The sequence below is a fragment of the Canis lupus genome, chromosome 36, assembly GCF_003254725.2.
Source record: "Canis lupus dingo isolate Sandy chromosome 36, ASM325472v2, whole genome shotgun sequence".
NCBI classification, from domain to species: Eukaryota; Metazoa; Chordata; class Mammalia; order Carnivora; family Canidae; genus Canis; species Canis lupus.
This window is the reverse complement of record NC_064278.1, coordinates 17421391-17435760: the sequence shown is the minus strand read 5'-3', so window position 1 is coordinate 17435760 and position 14370 is coordinate 17421391. Positions and strand designations below refer to the sequence as shown.

At 43.0% G+C, this 14370-nt stretch overlaps 1 protein-coding gene across 13 annotated transcripts in view; it reads right to left on the bottom strand.

The window, feature by feature from the left end:
- RAPGEF4 (Rap guanine nucleotide exchange factor 4) overlaps positions 1 to 14370 on the bottom strand; it is a 283291-nt gene that overhangs the window by 58169 nt on the left and 210752 nt on the right. For all 13 annotated transcript variants that reach the window (XM_025460193.3, XM_025460194.3, XM_049106225.1 and 10 more), the window contains 4 exons: positions 5474 to 5558; positions 3599 to 3659; positions 1421 to 1497; positions 834 to 980 (listed from right to left, as the gene is read on the bottom strand). In XM_025460193.3, coding sequence (XP_025315978.1) covers positions 834 to 980; positions 1421 to 1497; positions 3599 to 3659; positions 5474 to 5558 — 370 coding nt within the window. The remainder of the gene's footprint in view (positions 1 to 833; positions 981 to 1420; positions 1498 to 3598; positions 3660 to 5473; positions 5559 to 14370) is intronic.

Here is a 14370-nt window from a genome sequence, read left to right as displayed (position 1 = left end):
ACTCAAGCTGGGGCAGGGTGGACTGCAGGCCATCTGAGAGGCCAAGGGTGATGGGACACTGTCATCATCCCCAGGAGTTCCAGGGGTTGTGTGTGTGTGTGTGTGTGTGTATGTGTGTGTATAGTGGGGAGTGGGGAAGATCAGGGACCATCTCTTCTCAACATCACCCACGCTCACAAATACTTTAATAAGCTTACATTAGGCGCATTTGCAGAGCCAACTGCAAAGTGCAATCTCATTTCTCTATCACCCCAATTGTTCTTCACCTACTTGCTAAAGTTTGAAATTCCTTTAGTGTGAATCAATTTGACATAAAGCACTTGAAATGAAAATGCTTGGTTGGAGTAACCATGACTGACGTTAATTCCCACTAAAATGTAATCACTCAATAAATCAGGAGAAGGCGTGATGATATGAGAAAGGCTCAGTCTTGGGAAGAGACGGGAGGTGGGTACTTAGAAGGTCTACGATGGAGAAAAAGCTGGAGAGTGAGGGGGGAAGGACACAAACTGGCCAACCTAGAATTGCCAAAGAGAAAGGTCTCAGACTGACATCTGGCCAAGGCGCTCCCTGTTTTTCTTTAATTCTCATGGGCCAGGAGGGGTGTGTGCACTTATCTGGTCCAGCATACATGCCACATTTGCAGCTTTATTGGAATAACCGCTTTGGATCCTGGAACGCACACCGGCATACCAGGTTTGTAACCAAGGCTCTTTGTTCATAGAGTGTTCAGTAGTTACAGGACTAGTCAATTAACACCACACTCTAATCTTTGCTTGTCTAGCAAAAGGAAAAATGAGATGTGCCTCAGCCACACTTTGCCTTGGACTCACCCTTAGGATCCGGTTGAAATCCTCTTTGTCTACTCTTAAGAAGTGGCAATTATCTTCTCTCAAGACGATAGAAGCAGCTCTTGGGGCATCATTCACTAATGCTAACTTGCCAAAGTCATCCCCTTCGTGCAGGGTACACACCACGCCCTGGAGGAGCAGAACATTCAGATGAAGACGGTCCCTGAATCTGAGCAAACACCCACTCACCTCACGCCACAAGACCCCCTTTCCCCCAAAACACTGTATATATAAACGGGCTGCACCCAGGGATGCCAAGGGAGAGTTCTATAATTAGATTATAATGTTTTATTTTTTTCATTGAGTAATGGGGATTATGGCCTAACTTAAATGTACCATTTTATATATTTATTTTAAATCTATGTATCTATAAGGAGATGAGCCCCAGAAAGTTCAATCTACTGAGTATGGTAATTGAGATAATTTATGATTAGAGATGCTATAATGTCTTTTCTATGTTGAGTAACAATGTTGTTGCAAGTCTAATTGTAGCATTGCATTGTTAATACTTAGAGCCACACTAGTAAATGGAGCATAATAAAGTTTCAAAAAGAGAAAGATATATATACCTTGCCATAAATGACTACATTCACCGATCCTTTCAGAATAATGTACCAGGAGGTGCCTTCTTCCCCCTGGTTAAACACTAGATACAAAAAGATGAAAAGACTTATGACAAGAATAGAAGCACATCAATATAAATTACAGCTTATCAAATCATCATTTTTAAGTCCCCAGAATTATGCATTTATTCCAGAAGGAAAAAAAATTACTGGCAAATACTAACTTATTCAGGTGGAATACTGTCTCGTTTTCTATAGAACATGAAAGGAACAGAAATACTGTGTTATTTGCTATGCTCTAAAAGATATGAATTTACTAGAGACCAATGTACCAGCAATCCATTTCTTAAAGCAACACATACACTTTCCCCCACAATTCATCACAACTTATTACGTTATAGAAAATAGTTTTTAAAAGTAACCTGACCACCAGTGTGAAGTTTGAAAACATGAAAATCAGCACTACCTAATGTTTATGGATACCTATGGATATTATTTAAAAATGGGTTGGAATGACAGCCACTACATATAGGGTAGGAGTTATCTTGGGGAGGGAAGAAAAGAATAAGATAAAGGAAGGAACAAAAGGCCTTCAACTGTATCTATATCTATAATTTCATTCTTTAGAAAATATGAAAAAATGGCATAATGTTAGTGTTTGATGAAAATGAAGTGCTTGTAATTATCTCTATTTAAAAAAAATATTTTATTTATTTGAGAGAGAGAGCAAACAGGGGAAGGGGTAGAGGGAGAGACAGAGAATCTCAAGCAGACTCTATGCCAAGTGCAGAGTCCAATGCAGGACTCCATCTCTCGACCCTGAGATCATGACCTGAGCCAAAATCAAGAGTTGGAAACTTGACCAACTGAGCCATCCAGACACCATATTTAAATATTTTTAATAAAATGAAAACAATCACTTAAGTTTGAATGAAAAAAAAAATAGATGAGAAGTTGTAAGTCATCACTGATGATAAAAATAAAATATATTAAAGTGAACCTTTAAAATGTGAAGAAAAAACATTCTTACTAAAATAGATACCCGGGATCCCTGGGTGGCGCAGCGGTTTGGCGCCTGCCTTTGGCCCAGGGCGCGATCCTGGAGATCCGGGATCAAATCCCACGTCAGGCTCCCGGTGCATGGAGCCTGCTTCTCCCTCTGCCTGTGTCTCTGCCTCTCTCTCTCTCACTGTGTGCCTATCATGAATAAATAAAATTTAAAAAAAAAATAAAAAAAAAATTAAATAGATACCCATGTTAGGAATACCACTTAGGATGACTGAAAGTAAAATATTGTGAAATGTAATTTTTATAAGTTTTTGGTTTTACAATTCATGTTCCTGCTTATTTGGCTAACACAGTCTGAAAAAAGAACAAGATTTTCCAAAAAACATCTCTTGAAAAGTTAACAGGTGTCCATTTAAAAAAGTGTCCTATGTTTCACTAAATTTAAAAAATGTCAGTTTAAATGGAGCCTAACATTTTTCTTTATTGCAGAACTTCCGAGAATCTTGGTGCGCTGGTGTGTCTCCTGATCCTCCATGGGAGGTTAAAGAAGGAAGCATTTCCTGGCTTGAAGAGACCACACACCATGTTTGCCAAGAAGCATTTTGTAGAACTTGGGAAAAATGATGGCTTAAACAATTTTGCTTTCATTTGTTAATATCAAATTTCAATGTCTTGCTTCCAGCACAGAACTAAACAACTTGCATTCTGGAGAGTTATTGATATACTCAGCACTGCTCTAGTATTTGGGGCAAAGAAATTTTCTCAGGCTTGGAGCTGATACGTGGAAATAAGAAGAAAAAGCAAGCAGGGTAGTTTATTGCTGACTAGGGCTCTGGGGAGAAAGACTTGCTCTCCGAAAACCAAACTGAAGTAAAGTCATTGTGAAAAGGTCCCACGTAGGGTCCTTTCTGAAGAGCAACGACTTCATCCCACCCTCTTTAGACACTGCCGTGGGTCAGCAGGGAGCAAGCGGGGACTCAGGCTGGCAATAGCTATCAAGCTGGTACCAGAAAACCACTTTGTGGATCGGGCACACGCTGAGAATAAATGCAGGTCCCGAGAAACCAAACTGCCACATGACCTGCGCCCAAAAAAGGAAAGCATTTGCAGTCAGGTTCCCGGGGCATATGCTCGTGAGAGGCTCGCCAGGCACAATGTTCCATTACGTTTACTTACACACAGTTCCTCCTTTGGCATGAGACTCAAAAATGAGAACACCTGCTAACTCCCGTTTCACCTAGAAGAAAAAGAGAGAGAGAGAATTCCAAAAGGCCAGATTTGGGGGGTGGGGTGGGGACTTGTTTTCCTTCTAAGCAGTGCTGACTGTTCCCTTCTGCCCACACAGCCACCCTCCACTTTGCACTCTAATCTAGAACCACTTTCACTAAATTTGCCACTGGATTCTTAAGGCTCTGACAAAAGCTATTTTGCAAGTCAATTCATACAAGACAATCTCCCCCAGAAACCATTTAAAATGTGGCTTCACAGGTATGAACTAGCCAATTTCTCTGCCAGTCATCTGTCTTAGGTATGAAGGCGAGAGCACCTACGATATCAGAGGACTCTGTTGCCATGAGAGGCTCTTCCTTACATCACAGGTAATGCATCACTACACACGTGTTGGAAGAGTCAATGTCTCAGAGGTGAATAGTTAAGCCTAGATGTGTGAGCAGATTTATATTCCTACATAGCTAATTATTTTAAAATTCTAAATTATCGTCCCAAATTTTGGCTCTATCTTCCTAAGAACAAAGTGACCTGAGAACTTCCCACAGTGCCTGGTTGCCCAGGATTTGAGCTAGAAGAGGAGACTCCCCCACAGTCCTCTCAATTCCATCAAGCTAGGCAAGTGACAGCAGGAGCATGCTGGGAATGTGGAACATAGGTAAGGAAAAGGAGTCTCCTCTCACTTCTGTCTACAGCATGAACTCATGATGCCTACACATGCAGGGGAACACCAGCTGTCCCTACTCCAATGGACACAATGAGGATGACAAAGGTAGTGGTGTGCAGGAAAGGGAGCTGGGCTAGACCACACCCCTGAATATCCTACTCAGGTAGGCAAGCAAGCTTCTAGACTCCAAGTAGTGCAACAGGGCAGGGATGGGAGGGCAGTTCCATCTGAGTTGGAAGGGGGAAGGGTTTGGAGCCCTTTCCTTGGAGCTGTGGCAAGTTCCTCACTGCTCTCAGGAGACCTAACCCCCCCACCCTCCAGAGAAAGGACTGCAGGCATTGCAACCATGTGATAGCATAATGCCATCTAGTGAGCTGGGAATGAAAGGAAAATCAGACATGTAGATATTGCTAAGGGGCCTTAGAATATGATTTTTGAATACTGAAATAACTTCTAGATACTATTATTATTGAACTATTAGCATAGAGAAGACTTGTGTTACCTGGAAATCACATTCCTGTATTCCTTCTACTGGAGGAGGTGTTTTCTGTCCCTATTCAGAGGCCAAATCTCTGTCCACTGCCTTCCTAAATAACCTGATCGTGTAAAAGTCAGAATCAGATATAGCGATTGGGCTATTTTTCACCAGTGGGTACTACTATTGTGCTCTGATACATCTGAAGCAATTTTCTCCTGAACCTTCTGCTTCCTTCTTAGTAGGGAGCAAACGTGGGCAAAGCTGGCCCTGTGGGCCAAGACAGGTCATCTTGATTTCTCTCTTTCCTCCTTTTGGTTCTATATTCACGGAAGGGTCTCAGAGCTCTTCTTAAGGCCTAGTTCTCTTGTCTAAGTGTACAGATACCAAGATTCAGGTTTGGAAGAGTCAAGTACATTTTTCAGTCCTACTCACTCCTACTGCTTCAGGGTTTAGGGCACATGGCCAACTATTAACAACGTGATAATACCTGATCCCATTTTGGGATTGTTCTTGGGTATAACTTCTTTACCATCTCATGAGAGAGAGTAGGGGTGATTTATGAGGTAGAATTCAGGCACTCCTTCACCACCACCCCCAAACCATAATACTCTCCTCCACTGCTAACAGGGCATTTAACACCCCCACCTCTTCAACCATGCTCAACTAAGAGAAAACCTACTGTGGTAGAAAGATGGGATAAGGCCTTAATGTGAATGAGCTCTTCATAGATAATCTCTAGGTCATCCACGGTCCTCTGGCCAGGTCTACAAAGAAAAAAGTAAAAAGAAAACAATGACAAAAAACTCATCGTAAAAGCTTGAAATAAAGAAATGGATTCGGGGATCAGTAATGTGTTGAGGGGACTTCTTAGGAGAAATCTCTGTAAAAAGATATTGACAGAGGGTAAGATCACATCATTATAATTCCTAAAGGGATTTTTGAAATGAATGTGCTCCTCGATGGAAGGATGTGCACGCAGTATCCTTCCCTTCCACTCTCAGGGAAGAACATTGTGGTTGGCTAACTTTCTCTCACTTTGTAGATGATTGCTCTAAAAAAACTGTTTTCAGGGATCCCTGGGTGGCGCAGCGGTTTGGCGCCTGCTTTTGGCCCAGGGCGCGATCCTGGAGACCTGGGATCGAATCCCACATCGGGCTCCCGGTGCATGGAGCCTGCTTCTCCCTCTGCCTGTGTCTCTGCCTCTCTCTCTCTCTGTGACTATCATAAATAAATTAAAAAAAATTAAAAAAACTGTTTTCATTACTATCTGAATCAATAACTACAAAACTTGTCTTTTAACACATATAGGAACAATTGATTTCATCAACTGGATGACTCATCCAAATTCCTTGGGATCTTGTGTGATGTTTTAGCCTAACAGAATAATGCGGCTGTCACTATTGTTTTGGGGAATATAATATGCTTCTAGCATGGAACTCAAATAAAGGGTTAATAGAGACTCAAAATTTCTGACCTATCCCTGACAAAGTCAGGGCATGAGATGAGCAGAAGGCAAATAGTCATGTCTGGGATTAGTCAGAAAGGAAGAGAAGGAAGGTATACACTCTCATTTCCCAAAATTTGTTCCAAGGATGACCAGTCTTTCATGAGATGTCAATCACTGTTGTATCTAAAGTTTATTTTTCCTATAAATTATTATAAAACTAGTCTAATAACCTGCCTCCAAGGATAGAATATGCAGGTGTTATGGACACTTTGGCATGGGAGGACTGAGTGGATTCCTAATTGTCTTTCATGCTGGTGATTGTTCTGGAATCACTAATAGTGTTTAATTATACACCAAAGATAATTGACATGACTGGTCAATAATTTGGGTTTTCTACTGCTCTCTACAATAAAAGGAATCCTGGCGAATAGGTTTTTGAAATTTAAAGACAAACATACACACACACACACACAAAATAAAGACAAACACAAGGGTTATTAATCCTCAAAGTGCTATGTGGATGGACAGGCAACATTTACTAATTGATGCAGCTAATTGATACAGTCATGTATGTCACCTCTTAATTACTGTCAGTCTATTTTATGTATCTTGTCCTAAAATTCCAACAATTTATGGTATTCCTCAGTGTTACTGTATGCTAAACATTTAAACCTTCATGAGGTACTGATGGTGTTCCATCCTTAATTACATTACATTTTAAAAAGTGTTCCTTGGTCAAATCAGTTTGGGGAGTCTTGGTGTACTAAACCGAGCACTGGATTTTGAGTCCAAAGATCAAGTTTTAACAGTGCGACCACTCAACAGGCATGTGACATTAGTGTCAGTCTCATTTGTAAAATGGGGACAATATCTTCCTGAGAGAGATGTGGGAGCTAAGGAAGTACTGGATGTAAAGGTACCTGCATATTTATTTAAGTGGAAAAAAAAAAAACCTACCCCAGCAAACATATTCAAAGTTCAAACCCTCACTTCAAAAATTAAACAAACTTACAGATAAAGTATGATGTTTGGGCCAGCAAATTACATCTGAAACTTAGCGAGTTATTGGGTAAGTAGTCTGAGTAATCAAAACTGAATTGTAAATATTCTAAAATAGTTGACTGGATTGAATAATTTAAAAAATTAATTTTGCAACCATATTATACATAATATCAGGGACTTGACAGATCAAGTGGGGCTAACTGGAGGAAGAAAGCTCTTTGCATACCATGCATATTACCTCCTCTGTTTCCTAATCCTGACTATTCAAAGGGACGGGTGCTAAGTCCATGACCCAGAGCGATGCCAGGCAGCTTCCCCTCCTGTGAAGAATCGCCACTGAAGGACACCACTGTGCATCAATCGGTGCTTAAGAACGGAACTCAGAAAGAAGAGGACCCAGAGACCCCGAAGAAAAAGCTATGGCCATGGGGGCTCTAAAGGAACCAGGCCTTCTTAGGAAGGGGCCTAATCTAGCACTTGACTTAGACATGGGCATTTTGAAACTGGGACCCTTGGGGATTTAAAAGTCAATTGAGTCACCTCAGTCCATCTCCTGAGATAGCAGCAGCTAATGTGAACGTCTCAGGTAGGCATAATAGGATTACGGCTCTTCAGCACGAGGAGCAGCCCTGCTGTTTCTGCTACTTGACATCAGCTGCAAATAGCATGGACCCTTCTAGAAGCATGACTAAAAGGGAAAACAGTTGCCGAGTCTCATTCTCACCTCCGTGGGGAGGAAGAAAACTCAGTTGGGAAAAGAGGTTAGAATTTAGCACTAAAATCTTGACAGAGTCAAAGTTGGGAACCGATCTCTGAGTTTAGGAGGAGCATTTACAATATTAATCAGTGTGAACTCCATACTGACCAACTCTTACAGATTAAAAAAAAAAAAGTGCTGTCCTTAGGATCTATAGATCCCATTATGTTAGAACTAATTATGTATGCCAACCAGACTCCAAGAGAAAATCAAATGAAAATGGTTATATTTTGTCCAAGAGTTAAAAACCTATGATGAAGCGCGTTGTCAGCTGCTCGACACAGCATTTGACACAGTGGTTCAAGGCCGTCCTTGGAGCCACTCTAGGTCATCTTAGGACCAGCACCGGAGTGTGGGAGAAGAGAGCTGAGGCTGGTAAAGAATTGAAGGAATTATGGAAATCTCTTCAACACCCTGCTGTCCCAAACCGCCGAGCGCTGCCTGGAGCTCCTTCTCCCCACGCTGCCACACTCCTGGCTCTCTCCTGCCTTCCTATGTGCTTCTCCTCGTCTTCTTTGGTCTGTTGTTTTTTTGTTCATTTTTGGAGCTGTGCTGTATCCCAAGGCTCTGCTGTCAGCCCTGCGTTCAGTGTTCTCTACCTTCTCTCTCTCTCTGGGGGGGACCCCCCCCAACTTTCATCTATGTAATGCTGAGACCTAAGTGTTTATCTCCAAACAAATGTTCCTGAGCTCTGAGGGCTTCCTGGCCATCTCCTCTCTGATAACCCGTAGGTTCCACGAGCTCAGTGGGTCCAGAAAGGCTCCCTTATCATCACACAAGGCTTTGTGAAGGCAGATCTCCATCTCCTTTTCCAGACTCGTCTGTCTCCCCTCTCTCCACACCTTACCTCATGGCTCTGCTCTGCTCCAGCCATACCAGACACCTCTGCATCCCTGCAACATGCAAGGCTTTTTCGTGCCTCTGAGACTTTCCACGTGCCCTTCTCTTTGCTAGATTTTGTTCTGCTGCAAGTCCAACTCAGATCTCATCTCTTCTGGCTAAAATTCATTCTCCAACCCTTATTCTCCCATGGCACATAGTCCTGCCACTGTGGTAACCACAACACACTGGGAAGAATGCTTAAATATTCATAACTCTAGTCTATTCTCAAGAGAAGCAGCACCTGGAAGTGCAAAGGGCACTGACTTGGAAGCAGAAACTCCATTGGAGATCTAAATCGGGAACTTCCTAGGTATGTGATCGGTGTAATGCCTTGTGTCTGCATCTGTAAAGTGGGAATAACAAAGGATTGTCATAAAGATCAAACGAGTTAATATATGCAAAGTATTGATACATCGGGAATATAGCCCAAGTGCAGGATGGCATTGTTACCAGGGTGCATGCTCAATATAGCTCATCAGATGCCCGAACACACATGCTCTTACAATTCATGCTGAATTGAGAGTCTGCCCAAGGGAGAAGGCAGCAGTACTGTGGACCAACTCTTGGTCTGAGGGATATGGGGGCTTGTGCTCTGCTGTCCTTCCTCATGAAGATCAAGTAAGAGGAGGTGCCTGTGACACAACTCATTTTTGATATGGCACATGCTTGTGTCATGGCAAATAATAACAGAGGAAGTGGACGGGATAATACTGAACCTCGCCTCTTCAAATCCCATAAAATGATAGAGAAGACATATTTTCTATAGGATTATGGATTTTATTCATCCAGCTGTGAGGAGGAAGTTACCACGTTAGACCAGCTGAAGTCACTCAGTCTAACTAAATCAAGATCAGTGGCAGCCCGGGGAGAGGTGACCATCGAAGACCAAGCAGCACTTGCGGGGCTCAGCCCTTTGTTGGCTGTATTTTTATCTGCCATGCTAAAGGTCTGATGGGAAAGGTATTTTAAAATCCAAAGCAGCACTGAAAACAAACATGCATCACCATCACCACAAACCACAAAATAGTACAATGGGCAGACCAGAGGGTTGTGGGAATCTTGGGGTGATAGAATAAAATGTCTGGGAAAAGGCCGGAAGCAGCCAACAGCTCCATCCTCACAGATAACCACCACAGGAGGAAGACAACAGAGAAGGCAAGGCAGGTAAGATAAGGGCAGGAGAGGGTCAGACTGCTTCTCCCAGGTCAGTGGGCAGTCGGCCCTCTTTCCCATGCCCCACACTGAGCAGTGGGCAGCAGCAGTTTCCCAGGCTAAAAACTGGAGACCTGCTCTCTAAGACAAATGCCCAGGGAGAAGTCTGCCAGAGAAGCCCTGGGCTCTCCTGCCAGGCACAGAGGAAGAAAAGGAGGGAAATACCCAGAAAGGCTCCATTCCTGAGAAATCCTCCTCAGTTTGGCAGCTAACGGGAGGAAGGGGCGGGGTGGGACTTCAGCCTGTCTGCTCCCCACCTGCCTCTCATACAGCAGAGATTGCCAGGAAACGTGGCCTCCGCTGCCTTCAGGGGCGACCCTGTTGGGGACGCGGACCACACCTGCACAGAAATCCGTGTGGCGGCCTCTCCTACCCCCCGGACCTCCATCCATCAATAACCACTACAGAGAAGCAAACACTTGCACGAGAACTTGCTGGATGCTGTGGCGAAACCCATGGCAGCTATTTGGAAACGTAATGGAACAAAGTGTAAAACCAGTTTAGTCTCTGAGTCATAAATAACATTCAACATGGAAGGAAAAAAAAGAAAAAAGAAAAAAAAAAGCAAGCAAGCAAGACAGACAGACACAACCGTGTGGTCTCCCGTGGGCAGTGTAATCACCAGGCCAGCCACCGTCGCTTGGCAGTCCACCCAGGTAGCAGTGAACTTTTTTGGTCCTGTTTACAGCACATGTTTTTTTTTTTTTTTTTAAAGATTTTATTTATTTATTTGTTTGAGACATAGAGAGGGAGAGAGGGAGAGCAGCAGAGACACAGGCAGAGGGAGAAGCAGGCTCCACGCAGGGAGCCCAACGCAGGACTCGATCCCGGATCTCCAGGACCAGGTCCTGGGCTGAAGGCAGCGCTAAACCGCTGAGTCACCCGGGCTGCCCTACAGCACATGTTTTAATGTGATGACGGAAGTCAGGACTGCGAGGTGTGAGTGGACTTACTCTAAAAAAAAGCCGAGTATTTTCCCAGTTAGCAAAGCCACGGAAGCATTTGGGAGAGGTGGGCCGCGAGCAAACTCACTGATGTTCCTGGGGCCTCAACCTACCGTTAGGACTTGACGTTGAGGGAAGTCGTAGGGAGCAGGTCAGGTGGAGCCCAAGTGGCCAACCCATGCCCACCAAAGTGAATCACACTATGAGCCCCTCTCCCCGCACCAGGTGGATCTTGGAGTTTGCGGGACATCAATGACAGGCCAGCCTCTCCCAAGGCCGCCAGCTCAGAGCTGCTGTGCCATCTAGTGTCTCAGAAAAGACTCACCTCTCTACTCTTGATCTTGATCCGCAACCCCCCCAACCCCCCCTCCGCCAAAGGGCACCTGAGCCTTCCCCACCACAATCGCTGAACAAAGTCACATTTTAAAAGCGGGTTTCTCATGGCAAACAGTGGCATTAAGCACCTCTCATGCTTTGGTCTTTACGGGGGTGACAGGGAAAAAAAAAATGGAGAAGAGATCCTGCAAATCAGACCCCAGCCTGTTCAAACGGTAATGAAAGGGTCCCAAGGACTGAAGGCAATTTGGCTTTCAAGAGTCAAGGGAACACTGTGCCCCAAGCCGGAGGAGGGAACTCCCATGCACCTTCACAGAGTAACCTATGAGGCTGGGGAAGTGAATTGACTCTCTGGCTGCTCTGAGTGGCAGCCGCTGAATGTACCTGGTCTTTACTTGTCCTTCTCCAGATGTCACAGGGAGAGATATTAGGCAGCCCTGCTTCTTTACAAATCTGCGTGGTGCCACATTGATGTGGATTTGTCGGATCCTGCTGTGGAAAGGCCTAGTTTCTGCAGGGGATGCATTCTGGCGGCAATGTCTAGTTACAGACAAGATAATAAACGGGGATGGATGGAGGAGCAGTTTATACATTAAAGGATGGGAGGGCTCAGGTGATATTGGAAGCTGCTGGTAAATACAGTTTTATCAAGGAATTTATCAAGGTCAGAGATGGAGCTCCTCAGTTATTGGAACGTGGATGAAATGAGGGATTCGTCAACACACCCAGCAGCACGTTGGCGTGGCCAGGGGTAGAATATGCAGGTAAGAAAGTAAATAACCTAGTTCTTCTGGACCTCTTGTCTGGTAGACCTATTCCCTGATGCATGGCGAAAATACCCAGAAAAGTCAATGTTGTAAATATGTAGGAAGCCATGGTCATGCTTCAAAGTAAAGGAAATGCTTTATTTAATTTTTTTCTGAGGGGTGGGGCGGGAATGCTTTATTTTTCTTGCAACACTCCCCCTCATCCCACCTGACTGTTCAGTTTGTAAGTCATTTCTCTAACTTGGATCCTTTTCCAACACTCTGAAGATCTTGAGATCTCACCTCTCCTACTTCCCCTAAAGGAGGTTTGGTGTCATTTCCCACCCTTTTGTCTAATAAACCAGCAAAACGTGCTTCTTTTTCCTCACCTCCCAGAACCCTCGCTTCATCTTCGATAGATCTTCAGGGTTACAGACATTCCAGGAACCTGGTGCCTGGACATTTAAAGTGTCCTGTTTGGCTCTGCTCACTGCCCTGTCATACCACCCTCCCTTTGCCTCATCTTTAACCCAGGAAAGAACATGTTCAGTTTACTTCAGATGAAATTAGGCATTTTTTAGTTCTGATAGCAATGCCTGTGTCCGTGGGATTCTTTCCTTCTTTGTGAGGTTAGAAATGAATACAGTCTACCACTGTAGTGAAGGGCAGATGCTTTAGGAATATTTGTGAGAAATGAAGTCATCCCCATCAGGATATGGGGTAAGTTTCCATAATTAAAGCCCCTGAATGCTAAGTGTTTTTAGGACAATGTAATTTAAGGTTTTTCATATTTAGAAACTGAATATGCCCAACATTCTTCCAGAAAAACTGGTTACTACGGGGACATGCTAGAAACTTAATATTAAACCTTTGAAAAGGGGCAAGTATAAATATTTTCCTTTAAAATACCTAAGCAGTAAGTTGAGAAAAACAAATTTGGATAGCACCAGATAGGATAGTTACTTGTTTGTCTTTGTGTATGACATATATATGTATCAGATAGAAAGTTCAAACGTTTTTTGAGGGGTGCTATGTAGATGCGTTACTACTTTTTCCTTGCAAAAATTAATTCTTAATCAGGGACAGTTGGATTATCCATATTTCTTTGAATTTTACTTCTCATTCAGTAAATACACTAGAGGGGATGAAGTTGAGGCAAACTAAGAGAGGAAAAAATATTCTCCATGAAAAAAAAAATGGAAATGAAATTGGATGTGGAGTAAGCAGACATATGGACTCGGTACCTGGTTCAGCCACATATACTTCCGTGTGATATCAAGGAAGGCACTTGACATCTATTAAGCTCAATTTCTTTTCATGCAAATGGTAGATAATGACATAAGTCCTGCTCATTTCATAGAGTTGTTTTGAGATTCAATGATGTGAGGACCAATATATAAGGTCACTATATGAACTACAGTGTGATTCATATATTTATTATTAGGTTTTGTTTGTAATTATGGCTAGTGGGTTGATGTGAATATTTTTCTAAGTAGATGATAATGCTTGTATTCCATTCAGGTCTATAAGGTAATAATGGAGTAAAATGAGATTAGTCTGAAGTAATTATTTTTAGATCAAATACCCAAGACATCTTTCCTCATCATTGCTCTAAGAATAAACCCAGGAGGCCGTTTTGAATCCTTTTTGGCCTGAGAAAGGTGGTAGACCACGGTAAATAATACAGATTCTGGAGCCAAACCAATCCTGAGTCCAATACAAGCAGGTGATTTAACCTGTGTCTATTTCCGAATCCATAAAATGGGGGTGATATTAATAACTACCTCATAGTTCTGTTGAAAAAACTGAATTAGATCACAGTGGTTAGCATATGTATGCTCAATAAATGTTGGCTATAATGAAATATAATGGCATTTTTTTTCCTGTTTACAATCTCCTTGTGAAGTTGGACGAGGGTAAACGCACTTTATAGTTTAAGAGATTTGTAATCTAGAGCTATTGGGTACTAACTAGTAGATTTGGTAAGACTAGAATCCGGGGCTCTGCAGCTCAGTCTCACCTTCACTTTATTTAATAGCAGTCTCTTGGGTCCAATGCATGTATCTCAAATGCTGTCATTCAATTCTTCAAATACAATTAATTTTAACCTCAAAGAACTTAATATCTGGTATTGTGTCTTTAGTCTTAACATTCTCCACAGCGAGCAGAGAAAGCTACCTACTGGGAAGCTGATCATCCACACCCCACTTTGAGGTTCTGCGATGGGGCTCCCAATGGCTATAAAATAGA